At 42.0% G+C, this 20629-nt stretch overlaps 1 protein-coding gene across 3 annotated transcripts in view; it reads right to left on the minus strand.

The window, feature by feature from the left end:
* LOC140393946 (AT-rich interactive domain-containing protein 2-like) overlaps nt 1-20614 on the minus strand; it is a 467509-nt gene extending 446895 nt beyond the window's left edge. For all 3 annotated transcript variants that reach the window (XM_072480629.1, XM_072480628.1, XM_072480627.1), the window contains exons 1-2: nt 20293-20614; nt 19407-19500 (exon numbers count right to left, since the gene is read on the minus strand). In XM_072480629.1, the coding sequence (XP_072336730.1) occupies nt 19407-19500; nt 20293-20378 (180 nt within the window). In that variant the 5' untranslated portion in view covers nt 20379-20614. The remainder of the gene's footprint in view (nt 1-19406; nt 19501-20292) is intronic.
* Between the last annotated feature and the right edge of the window lie 15 nt (nt 20615-20629).

A 20629-nucleotide genomic window follows, 5' to 3' on the forward strand; every position in this document is an offset into this window, starting at 1 on the left:
AAAGAGCACCCTATCTAGGGCCACTTCCCTGCATTTTTCCCCTAACCCCATAAACCCTGCCTAACCTGCACATCTTTAGACTCTGGGGGAGGGGGGTGGGGGTGGAAATGGGACCACCAAGAGGAAACCCACACAGACACGGGGAGAATGTGCAAACTTTACACAGTCACCCAAGGCTGGAATTGAACCCGGGTCCCTGGCACTGTCAGACAGCAGTGCTAACCACTGTGCCATGGAAGGATCTGAACTCTCATTCCCTGGATTTTTAGGCCATGCTTCTGGACCACTATGTTCTTGCGTAACCTATTGCTCACCTTAATCTATTACTTTAGAGAAATAATTGTCAGACCTTTGATTCAATAAGAACAGTTCTGGCCCACTGCAGTGTTACACAGTCAGTTCCCAAAGCACAGATCCAGTACAGCCATAAACAATGTAAACCTGTTCGATTCACTGAGCATATCCTTCAGGAAGACCAGATATTCACTCATGCCTTCAGGTGCAAGAGTATTTTGAAATTCATCAGACAACATATTTGGTACATCTTAACTACTTTATAAATAAGTGATCCATGCATAGCACGATTCAGTCCCTTTGCAAAACAACCTGAAGCATTCTTCAGAGGTTGCTCACAAACATCCACCCTTTCAAACAGCTTTAGCCACAGCGCATATAAAAGAGAAAGGAACAAAACTTCCAAAAGGTTCAACTTTGAAGATTCACACTGTAAACTTCCCAATCTCCAGATACTGTCTCCCCTTCAAAACTGTCATCACCCCTCCTTACAAACCCATCCAGATTCCTCTGTCCTTGCAACTATCATCCTTTCTTCCAAAGTCTTACAACATTGACTCTCAAATCTGTGCCCTGAATTTTGCCTCTCAAATCTATGCCCTTTTTCCTGCGACTTCATGCTTAAATCTATCAAAATTAGTTTCTGCACCTGCCACAACATTTAATGAAAGTCACGTATGGCATTTTAAAAAAAAACTGTGACCATATTGCATTATCCCTCTCAATCTCACAACAATCTTTGTAGGATCAACAAAATATCCCCCAAAGACTGCTTCTCTGCTTGCAGTACTGCCCATGTTTGGTTCCATTTTAACCATTTACAGCATCTACAGTAATGTTTCTCTTTCTGTACCTGAGCCATTGCTCTCTGGATTCCCCAGGATCTGTCCTGGTCTCATCTAGTCACAGCTCTTTGGCAATATTATTTGTGGTCAGGGGATTGGATTCCACACATGTTGACAATACCAGCAACACTTCTACACCATCTCCCAACCTCCCCATTCCCTCTGTACTATCAAGACTGCTTGATCAACATTCACTCTTGAATAGGTCACAATTTCCTCCATTTAAATATAGGAAATACCAAAAACATAATCTTCAATTCCTGCCACAAACTCCTCACCCTCACATTCTCTTTCCAGTCACTGCCTTGGTTTAAGTTAGCGTGTTTGTAACCTCAGCATCCTATTGGACACAATACGGAGCTTCCAACCTTGTACCTCTGCATCACGACCACCTCTATCTTAGACCATCTGCTGCTGAAAAGCTTAACACATGCCTAGTGTCAAGTGAGAGTACCTTTAAGAAATGGGTGTTTATAAATGGGTGTGTATATAAATACCTGTAGTGAGTGTATCTTTAAGAAATGGGTGTTTATTACTGCAGTGATGTCAGAGTGGGTGGAGCTGGCTGTCTGTCAGCTTTTTACTTTTTGCTGCAAGGTGGGTTTGATTTCATTTTAGTTTTGGAGAAGTTGAAATCACAGCAGGGTGTGTATGAATCTCTGCAAGCTTATGAATGTTCATTTGGGGATTTCAATGTGGTAACTGGCCTCAGTAGTGAAGTTAAGCCTGATGTCTTTCTGTAAAAAGGTGTTTTTAAGTCTTATGGATGTTAAAAGGAAAGCTTAAAGGATTACTTAGTGTTGTATTCTTTGGGGGTTGTATTTGAATTAATGTTTGCTAAGATGGTCACTGTATGTTTTAAAAAGGTTAACGCGAGTTCATAGAATAAACATTGTTTTGCTTTAAAAAATACTTTTTCATTTCTGCTGTACCATACCTGTAGAGTGGGCCGTGTGCTCCCCATACCACAATCTATTAAACGTGGGGGTCAGGTGAACGCCATGATACACTTTGGGGTTCTCTAAACCCTGGCCCATAACACTAGACAACTTTTTCAATGCTCTCCTACTGACCTCCCACCCTCCACCAAATATCAGCTGCCACATTCTATCACATAATAAGATCCATTCATGTGTCAGCATTGTCCTTACTAACCTACAGAGACATTCAATCTTCCAATAATGCCAATTAAACATTTTCATGATCCTGTTTAAATAAATAGGACTGGCTCACACACCCAATTACTATGCAACAACCTTGGCTGGAAATGAGCATGTTGTTCCATGCCATGATTGTACTTGTCCAAAATTTCATTGGGTATGAAACTGTACCCCAAAAAGGAGTTAGACGAGGAGGAAAATTAGCAAAGAAACGTTTTGAGAAACATTCCAGCAGAATCTTAAAATAGCCTAAAGTCCAAGGCAACCAACCAACTTTGAATTTAATGTTCGGGTATTGGCCCTAAGTTTCCAAATTTGTACACTGGCTCTGAACTTAACATCACTCTGTTCTGAGATTGGAACACAGACTACAAGACCACTTAAAATATTCTACATCATTTGTATGAACAAACTAGAGTTTCCTCAATAGTTTTTTTTTATAAAGTGCACTCATTGTTCTTTTCTTCATTCACCAAAGCTGTGGCAATGAAGAAACTAGCCTCAATCCAAGGATAGAGGGTATAAAAAGTCAACTAGAGTTCCAATCCACATTACTACCCAAGGACATCTGGCAGAGAGTTTGCACGCTAGATAGCAGGCAAGAGGAAAACTATTCTTAATTGGGATGTCAGCTACAGTAAGAATGGTAACATACTCTCCTCAGTCATAAGTTTCTGGGTTCAAGTATTTGTCCAGGACTTGAGCACACAAAAAAAAATTCAAGACTGATACTCTAGCAACACTGAGGTAGTGGTTGTACTGCGGGAGGTGTTGTCATTCAGAAGAGAGGTTAAACTAAGAACATAAGAACATAAGAACTAGGAGCAGGAGTAGGCCACCTGGCCCCTCGAGCCTGCTCCGCCATTCAATGAGATCATGGCTGATCTTTGTGGACTCAGCTCCACTCTCCGGCCCGTACAGCATATCCCCAAATCCCTTTATTCTTTAGAAAGGTATCTATCTTTTTCTTAAAAACGTTTAAAGAAGGAGCCTCAACTGCTTCACTGGGCAAGGAATTCCAGAGATTCACAACCTTTTGCGTGAAGAAGTTCCTCCTAAACTCGGTCCTAAATCTACTTCCCCTTATTTTGAGGCTATGCCCCCTAGTTCTGCTTTCCCCGACCAGTGGAAACAACCTGCCCACATCTATCCTATCTATTCCCTTCATAATTTTATATGTTTCAATAAGATCCCCCCACATCCTTCTAAACTCCAATGAGTACAGTCCCAGTCTACTCAACCTCTCGTCATAATCTAATCCCCTCAACTCTGGGATCAACCGAGTGAATCGCCTCTGCACTCCCTCCAGTGCCAATGTCATTTCTCAGGCAAGGAGACCAAAACTGAACACAATACTCCAGATGTGGCCTCACCAACACCTTATACAATTGCAGCATAACCTCCCTAGTCTTGAACTCCATCCCTCTAGCAATGAAAGACAAAACTCGATTAGCCTTCTTAATCACCTGGTGCACCTGCACACCAACTTTTTGCGACTCGTGCACCAGCACACCCTGGTCCCTCTGCACAGCAGCATGTTTTAACATCTTACCGTTTAAATAATAATCCATTCTGCTGTTATTCCTCCCAAAATGGATAGCCTCACGCTTGGCAACATTGAATTCCATCTGCCAGACCCTAGCCCATTCACCTAACCTATCCAAATCCTTATGCAGACTTCCGGTATCCTCTGCACTTTTTGCTTTTACCACTCATCTTAGTGTCGTCTGCAAACTTTGCCACATTGCACTTGGTCCCCAACTCCAAATCATTTATGTAAATTGTGAACAACTGCGGGCCCAACACTGATCCTTGAGGGACCCCACTAGTTACAGGTTGCCAACCAGAGAAACTCCCATTTATCCCCACTCTCTGCTTTCTGTTAGTTAACCAATCCTCTACCCATGCTCCCACTTTACCCTCAATGCCATGCATCTTTAGTTTATGCAGCAACCTTTTGTGTGGCACCTTGTCAAAAGCTTTCTGGAAATCCAGATATACCACATCCATTGGCTCCCCGTTATTTACTGCGCTGGTAACGTCCTCAAAAAATTCTACCAAATTAGTCAGACACGACCTACCCTTTATGAACCCATGCTGCGTCTGCCCAATGGGACAATTTCCCTCCAGGTGCCCCGCTATTTCCTCCTTAATGATAGATTCCAGCATTTTCCCTACAACCGAAGTTAAGCTAAGGCACAATCTCTGCCTTTTCAAGTGGAAATATAGATCGATGGCATTAGTTGTAAGAGCAGGGGAGTTATCCCCAGCGTCCTGGCCAATATTTATCCCTCGATCAACAGAAAAATAAATTTGGTCAACGTCACGGTGTTTGCGGGAGCTTGTTATGTGCAAACTGGCTGTCATGTTTCGCAGATTACAACAAATCAAAGAACAAAGAAATGTACAGCACAGGAACAGGCCCTTCGGCCCTCCAAGCCCGTGCCGACCATGCTGCCCGACTAAACTACAATCTTCTACACTTCCTGGGTCCGTATCCCTCTATTCCCACCCTATTCATGTATTTGTCAAGATGCCCCTTAAATGTCACTATCGTCCCTGCTTCCACCACCTCCTCCAGTAGCGAGTTCCAGGCACCCACTACCCTCTGCGTAAAAAACTTGCCTCGTACATCTACTCTAAACCTTGCCCCTCTCACCTTAAACCTATGCCCCCTAGTAATTGACCCATCTACCCTGGGGAAAAGCCTCTGACTATCCACTCTGTCTATGCCCCTCATAATTTTGTATACCTCTATCAGGTCTCCCCTCAACCTCCTTCGTTCTAGTGAGAACAAACCGAGTTTATTCAACCGCTCCTCATAGCTAATGCCCTCCATACCAGGCAACATTCTGGTAAATCTCTTCTGCACCCTCTAAAGCCTCCACATCCTTCTGGTAGTGTGGCGACCAGAATTGAACACTATACTCCAAGTGTGGCCTAACTAAGGTTCTATACAGCTGCAACATGACTTGCCAATTCTTATACTCAATAGCTACACTCCAAACGTATTTTGCTGGCTGTCAAGTGTTTTTGAGGCATGGTTGATCATAAATGCACAACATGAATGAAAGTATTTTTCTCTTTCCCCTCTCCCCATCCACCGAGATAGGCTGCAATACTCATTGGTGCCGGGTGGCAAGTCATGGCATGCTCAATTTTCTCTTTTTAGATCAACCCTGGACTCTTCTAACAGAGCAATTATGATTTTTTTGGAAAAATTACACACTGTGACACTTTGATGGGGAGGGCGGAAAGAGAAAAGAAGTTTGTCTCATGATACCAATGGTGTTATTACCAGTTCAAGGTTAACAAGGGCATATTCGGGGGACTCATTTCTTTTCCTTAACTTCTGACCTTCCAGCAGTATGCTGAGCAATTTCTCACACAAGAAGCACAAAACACATCAACCTGGCTCAATGGTACCACACTCGGCTGTGTCAGAACATATTGCATTTCAGCACATCACTTCAAAACTTCAGCACATAATCTAGAGTCTAGATAGATCAGTTCAGTTGAGCTGCATTGCCCATAGTGCCATATTTTGAATGGAACTTAAAAATAATATACCTTACATGCTTTGGCTGTAAAACAATCCTATGTCACTATTTGAAGCAAAGTTGGGAAATTTTTGCCCAGTGGCATAGAACATACAGTGCAGAAGGAGGCCATTCGGCCAATCGAGTCTGCACTGACCCACTTAAGCCCTCACTTCCACCCTATCCCCGTAACCCAATAATCCCTCCTAACCTTTTTGGTCACTCAGGGCAATTTATCATGGCCAATCCACCTAACCTGCACATCTTTGGACTGTGGGAGAAAACCGGAGCACCCGGAGGAAACCCACGCAGACACGGGGAGAACGTGCAGACTCTGCACAGACATTGACCCAGCAGGGAATCGAACCTGGGACCCTGGCGCTGTGAAACAACAGTGCTATCCACTTGTGCTACCGTGCTGCCCTGGACATTTATCCTTTGGTCTACAATTATACTTCAACCAACACCATGAAAACAGATTATTTCTCACATTTGCTGTTTACTCACAACCCTATGTGATGCTTTCACAACAATAAGTACACTTCAAAGCTAAATGCTGAAGAGTTTAAAATAGCCTAAGAACTTGAAAGTTGCTATAAAATGCAAGTTCTTTCTTTTTTCCCTTACATTCTGCCATGTATATATTGGGAGCCAATGTGGCCAAATACATATGAAGGATTTGTAAAACCAGCAAGATGTGTCTATAAAGAACTGAAGAAAATTAACCATGCATATGCAAATACAATTTAAAATCTTGCATTTAACACACACCCATGTTAAGACAAAAACATTATATCCAACGACTCGATACAATCAAAATCTAATTTCATTACTTAAATAAACTATCACGACAATAAACATCAGAAAACCACTCAAATTATTTGGTTTGCACTGCAATTTCTTCGAATCACATTTCTCCTTTTCACTCCAACCAAGACCCCCATTTGCCAGTTTTTTTAAGCTAATTCTTCGGACATTCCCTTCCTGAACTGAACAATCTGTCCTCAATAAAGGAACTTCATCCTTGAAACCCCACATTAACGACATTTCGACATGCTGAATTTTATTCTTGCTGCCTGCAACCCAGAGGTTTCTTTTTAGTCAAGACGTCTCTTTGGAAGTCAGGCCCTTCATCATTCAACCATCTCTATTGATCAAGATTCTGCCCTTTAGCATCTTGTTTTCTCAAATTTCATTGAGAACTGCTGAATTTTAATCTATCTGAATTTTTCCACTCCTTTTACCCACTCTCTTGAATTCGTAGTTCTCCATTCCCAAGTCTGTCTAACCCTGCTACAAAGGCTATCACTGTTTTATGATGTAACAGCCCAACTTCCAGAGGACAATTGCTAACCAACTCCCAATTCCTACCAGCCCACAACTCTACTACCAGTGCCAAAGTATTATTTTGGATCTTCGCCGTTCTTTCCCCCCCCCCTCCTTTTTAGCTTGCTCCTGTCGCACTGAATCAGTCTCTTACCCAGTCTCTATTCCCCATCTCCGCCATCTTGTCCAGTCTCCATATACCTTTCCATTTTTGTGAGCTTCCATTTTTCACTTGTCAGTCAGGCTTTTTGGCCTCAAAATCTTTGATTCAACATGAAAAGTATAGCTCTTCTACACTTCCATTCACTAACCAGACACTCCACCTCTTACTCAACTCTGATCCAACCAGACTAGCCTGCTGCGATCACACTCCTACATTGAAGAGTTCATTTTTTATATGGAGGAAGGTCATGGACATAAAAGAGGTGCTACCATGCAGGTCATATGGAAAACTCTCATCACAATCCTACTTCAGCCTCCACATTACACTGACCAATGTTAACACTATTCTTTCACTCAGATCCTCAGAACTTCATTGACTACACTTCTGATTTCCACCCATCCCTCACCATGATGTAGTATATTACTCTTCCTGGGTCAACCAATTGGCAACAGCTTTCTAAAGAAACCCAAATACCAAAGATTCCAAGCTATTTGGATTATACTTCTTCCCATTTTACTGGGCTAAAATTTCTATCACCCCCCTCCCCCAATGTCATACTTACCTGTAATGGCAACATCAGTTTCCATGCCACAGCTGAAAAATATATTTTCTTCAACCAAGGTGTCCCAGTCACCCATGATGACACGGCCATAAATTATGTCCGCAATTGCCAAGTTATCTCCCCGATGACAATGGCAAGGTTAATCCTGCCCTCAACTCCTATCCAACTAGTCCCTGCATCACATTCCACTATTTCTAGCATTTAAAATCTCTCCTTTACATTGAGGTGACTGACACAGATCAACCTAACGCCTCTGTTCTGTCCAGAAGTGTGTCCCTAACCTCATGAGTTGTCTGTCGATTTTCTCTCTCATTGCCACTCTGACCTCTGTCTTTAAACTCCTTGAAAATTTCAACTAAGGTCAACACAAGGTTCATTTGATTTATTCATTTTGTGCCAATTTTGATTCATTTAGTTCCTGGCATGCCTGAGCTCCACGTTACCATGTTGCTCAGTAAGAGGCTTGGGGTTTCTGCTCGGTTGTGCTGTTTTGTGGTATGCAATGTTCCACAAATTCATAGAACAACTACAGAGCTGAAGGAGGCTATTTGGACCATCGAGTCTGCACCGACCATCTGAAAGAGCACTCTACCTAAACCCTTGCCCGCAACCCCACCAACCTTTGGACACTAAGGGGCAATTTAGCATGGCCAATCCACCTAACCGGCACATCTTCGTACTGTGGGAGGAAATCGGAGCCCCCGGAGGAAAACCACAGACACAGAGAATGTGCAAACTCCACACAGTCACCCAAGACCGGAATTAAACCCGAATCCCTGGCACTGTGAGGCAGCAGTGCTAACCACGGTGCCACCGTGCCGCCCAAATTGCCCAAGTCAGCACAAAAGATGGCATAATTCCAAATGCAAATTACGGCCAATGCAAATCAAGATTCTGCTATCTTCTGCACTAGTTTAAAAAATGTTGAGCGAGAAGTTTGCTTGACTCAAACTGGCTATGCCCACAGATCAAATAATCCATCACTGCAAGTTTCCACTAATTCAGCTCATTTGCAGGCACTCAAGGAGGCTCTTAAAACTAAGCGGTTTGTTTTGGGGAAAGGACAATAGAAATGCTATTAAGCTCTGAATTTTTAAAAATACTAAGAAACTGTCCACTGTACCCTAACATAACTAGCAAACAGTTCTATTTTCTTAAATTATTTAAAGTCAGATTACGCAACAGATGGACTATACACTCCGATTAAAAACGCTCGTGATAAGAACCATTTTTAGCCATAATAATCAAACTGCATCAAGTTGCCACTCAAATAAATCAAGGAGTATTTTTATAAAGTAAAAACATTTCTTTAAAAATATTATACTCAAAAACATTGCCTAATGGTGATGGCTCATGGAAGATTTTGCATTCAGGAAATTAGTTTGAGAATAAGTCTGAGAAAAAAGAAAAATTCTCAAAAGTAATGCAATTTTGGCCATGATTTAAGCTCTGAACATCAACTGCACCCAAAGCTAAAACTTCTTTCCCTCTCAAGGTCAATTTCCCCTCCATTTTCCATTGATCCCGGATGTGTCTACTTTCTTTCTATGTGCCTCTTGCTGCCCAATCTTACACCATCAAACAACATTTCAGCACAAGCTTCATATGCTCCCCGATGTCATTTGTCAATGTTCTTATTTGGTTCCAACAATGTTTTTCCTTCAACTGTGTGATTATTACACAATTACTGTAGTAATAATCTTCAAAAACCATAAAATCTCATTTTCACTTGAGAAAAAAAAAAACCAAACTGCTAAAAAGATCACCATTAATCGATTTAAAATAAGTCAAATCTAGAGCCCTCTGAATGTTAAGGCAAAAAAGGGAAACTTATGCCAGATACAAAGAGCTGAACACTTCAGAAAGCCTTGATTGATACAGAAAGCGTATGGGTGAAATTAAAAGGGAAATTCGGAAGGCAAAGAGAGGGCACGGGAAGTGAATTCAAGAAAAATCCAAAAGAACAAGGAGATAACGAAGGGCCTATTAGGTACCAAAAAGGTAACTTACATGGGGAGGCAGAGGACATGGGAACACTTTGTGGTCAGCTTCATAAAGGAGGAAGCCAATGATGGTATCATAGTTAAGGAAAAATGTGAAATATTGAATGAGATAAATATTGTATGAGGGGAAGTATTCAAGCTTTTCGCCCCCACAACCCAAATCAAACGATTGCCTTGCCCAGGTGAAAAATATACCAGGTTGTTGAAAGAAGGGCGGGGGGGAAATTGTGGAGGTTCTGATTTTCATATTTCAACCCTCCCCGGCTACAGCAGTAATATCAGAGAATTAGAAGACTACCAACGTACAGCAGTAAAAGGGAGGAAGGAATAATGCAAGTAATTAAAAAAGCCAATTAGTTTAACTTCAGTTGTGGGCAAATTACTGAAATCAATTCTGAGGAACATGTGAACTTTCATTTAGTAAGGCATAAATTGCGGGCAGCACGGTGGCACAGTGGTTAGCATTGCTGCCTCGTGGTGCCGAGGTCCCAGGTTCGATCCAGGCTCTGGGTCACTGTCTGTGTGGAGTTTGCACATTCTCCCAGTGTTTGCATGGGTTTCGCCCCCACAACCCAAAGATCTGCAGGGTAGGTGGATTGGCCACTCTAAATTGCAGCTCAATGAGAAAAAATTAATTGGGTACTCTAAATTTTAAAAATAGCAAGGCATAATCAACGAAAGTCAGCATGAATTTGTTCATGGAAGGTGATATCTGACATGATTGAATTTTGAGAAGGTGACAAGTAGGGCCGATGAGGACAATGTGGTGAATGTGGGCCACATGGGTTTCAGCAAGGCAAAAAGGCTGTGTTTGCTGCCAACACCATGCATGCGCAGTTGTAAGCTGATGGTAGACCCAGGTTAATGGCCACCATCGCTATTGGAGCAATATGAAGCAGGGTGCATGTGTAGCCGCTAACTTAAAGGGGGGCAATGTGCAGCAGAGCTCAATCATGGTCATCATTGCCCACCAGCAGGAGATAAATATTGAATGAGGGGCAGTATTAAAGCTTTTCACCCCTACAACCCAAATCAATCGATTGCCACGCCCAGGTGAAATTACTATTCTGGTCTGACAGTGATGGACTTTGGAAACACCTTTTACAAGTGAGTTGAAGGAATAACACAGCCAACGTAAACCAAGAGAAATATTTGCCTCTTCTGAATTTCTATCCTGGACTGACTGGATTATGGAAATTCCTTTTAGAAGGGAAGGATTTGCAGGTGGGGCAGTCATGTTGATAAGTGTTGCTAAACTCTGTCTCACTATCCCAGTAATGTAAGTGGATTCCAGGTTGCTGCGAGTGCTAGATTATATTGCCTCTCCTCATTCGTCGCCCCCCACCCCACCTTCTGCCGAGTTTCAGGTTGCATGCTCCTGCAGTGACGGCATTCGATTTCAGCACATGCACAGGCCAGTGCAAGCATGCAAAGAGGAATTGGCGGAAATATTGCATGGCCAGATTGTGGCAGGACACAGTCAAAAAAATAAAAGCCCTTGAAATCCATGGGCAAGTGACAAAAATTAGATCCAAAATTGGCATAGTGGCAGGAAACAAAGGGTAATGGTTGACATTTTTTACAAATGGGTTGACTTAACCAAGGTGCACAAAATTGGAAAGGGTCTAGATAGAATAAATAGGAATGACTAATTTCCTAGCAGAGGCATCAAAACCAGGGGTGTAAATTCAAAGCAATTTGCAGGAATGGGGGAGGAAACAGTGTGGATCTGGGACTCGCTGTCTGAAAGGTGGTGGAAACTCTCATCACATTTAAACGGCATTTGTATTTCTACCTGAAGAGTTGTGACCTGCAGGACTACGAAACAAGTGCAGGAAGGTGAGATTAGGTTGGGTAGCTCTTTGTCAAACTGGCATGGACACAATGGCTGGATGGCCTCCTTTTGCCTTGTAGATTTTCTATGTTTCTACCAACAAGTGGCAAAGATGTGCAATATTTCTCAAATTCCCACTTGGTCTCCATTGTTCTTGCCTTCTTTTAACTTGCTGCTTGCTCCACAACCGCTACTCGCTAACTTTATAAAATTAATAAATCTAACTCCAGCATTGCCAAACCCCAAACTCAACCTCCAAATTAACTCTGCTGTAGACCCATGCTTTATATGCTCCCCACTGTCCTATTACACCTTTCATCATCTCCCTTTTGTTTTTGCAGACCAATGCAAGAAATGCGTTCATCACATTTATAGTATTACTCGAAAATTTATGTCACAGCAAAAGTAAAAATTTACAATGCACCAATAGAAAATACCTGACTTTTGAAATCATTTAAAAATTATTAAAAATGTAACGCTTGACTAACCTCTAACTGACCAGTGGGCAGCACGGTAGCATAGTGGTTAGCACAGTTGCTTCACAGCACCAGGGTCCCAGGTTTGATTCCCGGCTTGCGTCACTGTCTGTGTGGAGTCTGCACGTTCTCTCAGTGTGTGCGAGGGTTCCCTCTGGGTGCTCCGGTTTCCTCCCACAGTCCAAAGATGTGTGGATTAGGTGGATTGGCCATGCTAAATTGCCCTTAGTGTCCAAAAAATGTTAATTGGGGTTACTGGGTTAAGGGTTTGGGGTGGAGGAGGTGTGTGCTTTAGTGGGTGCTCTTTCCAAGAGCCGGTGCAGACGCGATGGGCTGGATGGCCTCCTTCTGCACTGTAAATTCTATGAAATCTATGACCTGCAGATTTAGCAGAGAACAATTAGCCTCTAATTAATTCAGAAAATCACAACAACGTCACACAGCAATACCTAACATGTTGCTGTCTTATGATGGGTATACTCTCTGACTTATGGCGAGAACTCCCATTGGAGATCGCTAGCAACCACATAAAGCATAGATTTCCTACAGTGCAGGAGGCCAGTCAGCCCATCGAATCTGCAACAACCCTCCGAAATAGCACCCTATCTAGGGCCACTCCCTGCCCTATCGCCATACCACCTTACCTACACCCCTTGGACACTAAGGGGCAATTTAGCATGTCCAATCCGCTATACCTGCACATCGTTGGACTGTGGGAGGAAACTGGAGCACATGGAGGAAACCCATGCAGACACAGAGAGAAAGTGTAAACAGACAGTCAGCCAAGGCCGGAACTGAACCTGGGTCCCTGGCGCTGTGAGGCAGCAGTGCTAACCACTGTGCTGCAAGTTAAAGACAATAAACAGCCAAATTGCCTCCTAAAACTCCAAATTTCAGTACTCAATTCAACCTAGAATTCTGCTGGATTTCAGTGACCCCGATGTTTTGGCCTCAAACGTTTGACAAGTTTCTACTAATATCCGTTTTAATTTACTTATTAATAATTTAAATGTATATATTGTCTTGCCATACTGTTTTCGCCTTAACTCGGTAGTGCTTTGTGTTTACCTTTACAGATAATATGAAATCCATCTCAAAACTGCACTTTCACATTTCTCTGCAGCCCCCATAATCCTAATCCCTTGTAAAATCACAAGTTAATTGGGAAAGGTAATTTGATCCAATGTGGTCATTAATCAGAAAAATTGTACAATGCAGTACCCGACTCTTTCTTTAATAATTCCAGGGTTGTGCCTCCACGACTGCACCAGATTATTTCAGGTATTATAATTGTGTCTGTAAAGATCACCTTCCCTGACATCTTTCCCAAATATGCCTTTAACTAATTTGAATTGGAGTTTATTGCTTAACTGTCATAATTAGTCTTGAAATAATATCCCAAATGTCATGCTTCCCTATTGTTTACTACCTTAAATATCTCAATACAGTCCAGTATCAGTCACTTTCTTTTAATGCTCAAAAGCTCCAGCTTCTCCAAAGTTTCCTCACATAACTATGCCTTGAGAAAATAAACTTGTGGGTACTTGACACCTACTCCAGTAGTCATTGACCAAAACTGGACACGGTATTCAAGGTTTGATGTGAACAGATTACTGAGGCTTGGGTTGGATTGCTTTCAGTATATATTGTAGCATTTTACTTGATTTGTTTTTGATGGCAAAACCTGCCCAATCGCTATTTAGAAGCATCAAGTCTACCAGGAACCCTAGATTTTATATAACTCTTTAGCTGTAGGAGTGTTGCTCTATTTTTCTCTATGTATTACTCTTATCCATCCATCCTAACTGTCATCTGCCATTATTCTGCCCACTTATTTATGTTTCTCGAGCAGTTTCGCCTAGTTTGGCATCATCAAGGGCGCATAGTGGCATATTGGTTAGCACTGCTGCCTACGGCGCTGAGGACCCGGATTCGATCCCGGCCCTGGGTCACTGTCCGTGTGGAGTTTGCACAATCGCCCGTGTCTGTGTGGATTGGCCACACTAAATTGCTCCTTAATTGAAAAAAATAATTGGGTACTCTTAAATCTTTTTTAAAATACGAATTTCTGGCTCACCCAGTCAGAACTTCCCCCTCACACTGGTCAATCTCTTAACTATCACCCACTTTCCACACTTGTCAATTTCATATCAATTCAACAACCTAGGGGCAGCACAATGGCGCAATGATTAGCACTGCTGCCTCACGCCACCGAGGACCCGAGTTCAATCCTGTCCCAGATCACTATCCGTGTAGTTTGCACATTCTCCCCGTGTCTGCATGGGTCTCATCCCCACAACCCAAAGATGTGCAGGGTAGGTGAATTGGCCATATTAAATTGTCCCTTAATTTAAAAAATTTTAATTTTATTTCAACAACATGTAGTGCCTTGAACAGAGTTAAACTTCGCCAGGTGCTTCACATGAGCATTGCCAAACAAAATGTGTCACTAAGTCACAAAAGGGAGGTACCAGGCCAGATGGCCAAAAGTTTGGCCAAGAAGAATCTTAAAATGATCAGCTAAACAATTGTCTGCTCTACATGTTTAAGTCTCTATTTCTTGGAGGGACCAGGGTAAGAGACTAGTGAACCACGGCATCAAAAGTGAAGGAGAGGGTGCGACTGATCAGATGGTTAACTGCTAAAATAAATCTAAAGTGCTTGCAGGCCAGTCACCTCCGGTGGGAGGAGGGGAGTAACAGAAGGGGGGTGGGGGGGGTCCCTAGAATAAGAATGCCAGTAGAGATCAATACAAGAAACAAAACTCAGAAATGGACTCATCTGTGTTTGGCATGATGGCAATAGCAAAGCCATATGAGATAGTATGATCAAAGAGGTAGCCATGGAGAGATTAGGGAGGATAGATGGACAGTGAATTTGGATAACTAAGAGCTTGGTGAGTGGAGATGGAGGGAGAACAAAGAACTTGATGAGTGGAGATGGAGGATGAAAAAAAAAAACAGGATAAGAAATTGTTTGAATCTCTGCTGAACTGAGGTAATGCAGTAGCCTATGTTACGGAACCGTGTCAAATGCTTTTTGGAAGTCTAGGTACACAATACCTGGAATGTCACCCCTCAAAACAACTGATAAATAATTCTCAAGTTGTCAATTACTTGTCTGGTAAATTCACTGCCTGGGAGAATAGTAAGTATTACAGATCACATTCGGCTTTGTGCTAGTTTAGCTGATAGCAGCTTTGACAATACTGAGAATACAACAGTGGGTCACAATGGCCCTGAACGGGAACAAAAATCAGATGCATCCCACCTGATTACAACGCAACTGTATCTGCTGGGAAGTATGCTTTCGCAGACATCAACTGAGAACAGATTTAGGTACAGTGCCATTCCTTGTACAGTCTGAATCATAGAATTTACAGTGCAGGAGGCTATTCGGCCCATCGAGTCTGCACCAGCTCTTAGAAAGAGCACCATACCCAAGATCCACACCTCCACCCCATCCCCAAAACCCAGTAACCCCACCCAACACTAAGGGCAATTTTGGACACTATGGGCAATTTAGCATGGCCAATCCATCTAACCCCCACATCTTTGGACTGTGGGAGGAAACCGGAGCACCCGGAGGAAACACACGCACACACGGGGAGAATGTGCAGACTCCGCACAGACAGTGACCCAAGCCGGGAATCAAACCTGGGACCCTGGAGCTGTGAAGCAATTGTGCTATCCACAATGCTACCGTGCTGCCCAGGCTCATTGATCAAGGGCTGCCAATGCCCAAAGAACTGCAATGGCGAGTCGGTCAGTAAGTTCAGGAAATTAAAGAAAGGGAGATTTTCTTTTAATGCTCACAAACGTACAGATGCTGCAAGTGTGAGCTTGGAGGTTTGCTGTGTCAATCAGAAATTTAAACTAGTACATTCTCCCCGTGTCTGCGTGGGTTTCACTCCCACAAGTTAAATGGATTGGCCACACTAAATTGGCCCTTAATTGCAAAAAAAAATAATTGGGTACTGTAAATTTATTTTAAAATAAATAAATTAAAACTGGGAATGTGAACAAAGGCATTTGGAAAACGGCCCAAGAAAGGGCATTTTGTCCACTCTTAAATTGAAAAAGAAGTTGATGATAGCCAACCCAACAGGGCCCCACAGCAATACAGTTTACATACTCCTTCTACCCAGTCGTAGCCCCTTGCCCTCCCTACCCTCATATCCATAAAAATATGAACTTCCACCAATTCGGAATCTCAGCATTTTTATCAAACTCACATTTTTCATTTACGTACCTGACATGGAGCAGGCCAAAATGCTAAATGTATGAAAAATGGCCAAAAGAGGCTCCCAGGATAAAGGGGGGGGGGTGGGAGCTTCCAGAAAATGCACATGTAGTATAAATTGGGTTAGCTCTTTGATCAATCTAGATCATTGTCTAATACATAGCTCCAGATGGAAACACAAATTCATGCCTTCAAATTAGAGTCTAGTTATTAAGCAACAGCTTTGCCTATGAAAACAGCACATACAAGATCAAGAGTTTTCTTCAAATGCTGCATTAAATCATATATACCCTACTAAATTACCAAGTTATACACTCACCAAAAAACAAAGGTACATAAATATGGCTTCCTTACAGTTCAGTATTTGGAAACATAGTGACAGCGCCTTTTTGCCCCCCCAATCTGAATCAGTTGGTTGCACTATGTAAGCATAATCATATAGTTGATAAAAGCAAATGACTATGGATGCTGGAATCTGAACAGTTGATTGTTTGGCATCATTAACTCTGTCCCCCTACAGGACAGGAGGCCATTCAGCCCATCGAGTCTGCACCAACCCTCTAAAAGAGCACTCTACCTAGGTCCACTCACTCCCCTACCCTATCCTCATAGTCCCTCCTAACCTGCACATCTTTGGACCATGGGAGGAAACTGGAGCACCCAGAGGAAATCTACGCAGACACAGGGAGAACATGCAAACCACAGTCGCCAACGGCTAAAATCAAACCTAGGTTTCTGGCACTGTGAGGCAGCAGTGCTGACCACTGTGCCACCGTGCCGCCCTCAGCCTACAACACTCACCGCAGTGAAATTATCTCAAGATGTCAGGCTGATGATACCAAGCTCTACCTCACTGCGCACTCTCTTGATCCTACCGCTGTCTCCTGCTGTCATCCTTCCCCTCCAGGTGAGCTGAAATTTCCTCCAATTAAACATCAGAAAGCTGACAGCCATCGACTATGGTCCTCCACAAATTCTGCGTTTTGCCACATCCCTTTGCAATGGTCTCAAGCTGAACTAAATTGTTGTGACCGAGTTCATTTCTTTGACCCCCTCATCCTTTCAATCACAAAGCCGGTCTGCCTTGTAACATTCTCAGTCTCCTCCATCTTAGCACATCTGTTGCCCATGTCTGTGGCTCCAAGCTCCAGAATTCCCTCCCTAAAGTCATTTACCTCTCTTTTAAGATTATCCTTAAAACTGACAACTTTTCATTTGCCCAATATTCCATTATGAAACTCAGTGTCTGATTTTGTTAGATAAAACCCATGTGAAGATCCTTGGGGTGTGTCCCTATGTTAAAGGTGCTATATAAATACAAGTTGCTGTTGTTGATCTCTAGGCATAACCATTTCAATGCTCTCCTAGCCAGTATATCATCTTTGATCCGCTATAAATCCAACTCATCCAAAATTCTACTACCCACATCCTGACTCGCATCAAATCCTGTTCATTCATCACTCGCATGCTTTCAACATGGGCTCCAAATTCAACAATGCCACAAATTTTAAATTATTACCATGTGTCAAAATCATACCATCTCTCTCTGATCTCTTTCAGCCCTACAACCCTTCTTGAACTTTCTATTCTATATCACTGCAAATGTTTGCCTCCATTCCAGGTAATAAAATCACCTCATCCACTGAAGCTATGCTAGTTTCTTGTAATGTGCAAAGTGCAGATATCACTCCAACTATTGCAAGAAAAATTACAAGCCAAAAAGCAATCTTAGTTTGTTCAAGTGAATACTATGTTGGCCAATCCCAACTCAGCTAGTTAAGAAAGAAATCAAAATTGCCCTCCAGCCCCATATTTGATGGAAGAATTGGGGAGGTGTCATGCAGTTGTATGATCATTTTATAACAAATAAATTGATTTTATACCATCACTATGCTGGAGTAAATGGGGGAAGGAAAATGTATCAGTGAAGCTTTCTGTCTATTTTAACAACGAAAATTTTCCTACCCAATATCTGCGAACAAACACTTTTCTATTCCATTTTCAAATATATAAATATTTAACGTATAGTCTTTAAAATTGTTAAGCAAATTCTAAAATGCGAAAAAAAATCCCTTCAATAGTCCTAAATGCCTTTTGCTGATGCTTATTTCAATGTATGTTGATTGAGGCCTCCACAAGGCCTAGTTGGGCATAAAGCCTAACAACCGATTTTTTGTTAAACAAATACCCGCGATCTATATACCCTTTAAGAGCAATTTAACTGCAACAGACGGTTGGATTACAGACTCTCAATGATCCTCACTGCGCTGCCCTACGTCTCGCTCACATTATTGATGTTACATAGTCGCTAATTTTCAGTTTCATTCACTCGCTCCCTCACTCTTCACTGGGAGAAGGGGCAGGCCTTAAAGGGCTCGCACAAGCCGGTCCATTCCGCAAAAACGGATTATCTTTCAAATAATCACACAAAATAGCTTCCAAAATTGCACAACTGATGCTTTTCTTAAAATAATGTTTAACGGTGTTCTTTTATTTTTAAATATATATATATATTTATTATATACAGCCGGGTTACGTCCAGTTCATAGTAACAACACTGGAAATCAGTCTTTAAAATGACTATTGAAAATGAAGGTTAATTTTCCATATATGTCAATAACCGTATATAAAAATACTTATTATTGAGGAATCTACAAATATGTTAAGCTGAAAACGTGAAGTAAATGCGAGACTCATTCTGCAGCTACATACAAGGCTGTGAGAGACCCGAAGATTCCTGGATCTAGTTTGTCAACAATGGAAGCGATTTGTAAAAATATTAAGTCACACCAACTAATCTATATTTTTAAATAAACAAGTCAATGCCAGCGGTAAAGAAAAGTGACAAAGGAGAGAGAACTAAGAAACAGGGTACGTTTCAATTGGTGGGGCACCAATTATAGCCTTTTATTTATAAAAGGCATCATTATCCAGTATTTTTATTATTGGAAAAGTATATTACCTTGGCGAATCCCCCGAGTGAGGTGACTCTGCTGTATAAAGCACTCAAATCCAACTCTCTCCCTCCGATTATTGGGATTTTTCTAAAGGATGTCCTAAAAACATTAAAAATAGGTCTCAGCTATACATGCTTTTAAAGGTTGAAAAGGGAACTTTAATTCGCAAACGCATATCCCACTCAAGTCAGGGGTGATAAAACATTGGGATATAAAAAATTATTATATTTGTATTGTAAATACTGAATGAGGTAGTCTCGAAGTTAGTCATATACTGGTGTCAAATCCAGTCACCTAAAAAAGTTAAATTGTTTAACAGGCGAAAAATGTTTTTTTTAAAAGGTTTCGAAAAAAAAAGGGGAATAAAAATGTAAAGTATTTTTAAAGTTCTACTTCCTTCCAACACACAGCGGTGGAGAAAGACCCCTCCCCTTACAATCTGACAGATAATTACAACAATTGGGCAGTAGAATGTAAAAAAAATGCAATTCCAATCATTTGTCTCAACAACAAAAAGTGGAAATGAAAATTGGAGAAAAATACTTCCTTGCCAATAATTACTGCCTGGCACATGGTGGTGAAAGGCCAAAAAACGGCAGTTAATGCCCAAGCCTCTCTGCTACTCAACTCCCCCCGCTATTTATTTTGAAAGTTTTTTTAAGTTAACATATTTCGGTCTTCACAATTCAACAAAAGCAAAATCCTCCTTCCCTGTCGCCTTTGGTGGATGTCCTGCTACCGAGTGACAAGAGAAAGCCTACGAAGGCCGCTGTATAAAACCACCACAGAAAACCTCCCCTTGGTATTATTGTTAAACGGTTAATTCATGTCCAACCCCCCCCCCGCCGCTGATTAAAAGTTGTATTTATTTTCTGAATATATTTTCTTTACCCTTTACTCCTGTGAAAGTGCCGCAGCTCATCCAGGAAACTCCTGCCAGTCCTCAAACCGCCGCTTTTACTCGGAGTTTTAGCCATAATCTTTCTCTCTCTCTCTCACAAATTAAAAAAAATACTCCCCAAATAAATAATAAGGAAAAAAAACCCAGAAGATCAGATGGGAGAACTCCCGGGATAAATCAATCCTTGTCCGATAGGATTATCATATATTCTCTACAGTCTATCCTTGCTCATCTCCGGAGAGTCGGGCGCCCGAGCCCGAGCCATCGCCGGCCACGACGGGAATTAAAGCGGAGCTTTGGGGGGGGGGGGGGGGGGGGTGTGGGGAG

The sequence above is a fragment of the Scyliorhinus torazame genome, chromosome 17, assembly GCF_047496885.1.
Source record: "Scyliorhinus torazame isolate Kashiwa2021f chromosome 17, sScyTor2.1, whole genome shotgun sequence".
NCBI lineage: Eukaryota > Metazoa > Chordata > Chondrichthyes > Carcharhiniformes > Scyliorhinidae > Scyliorhinus > Scyliorhinus torazame.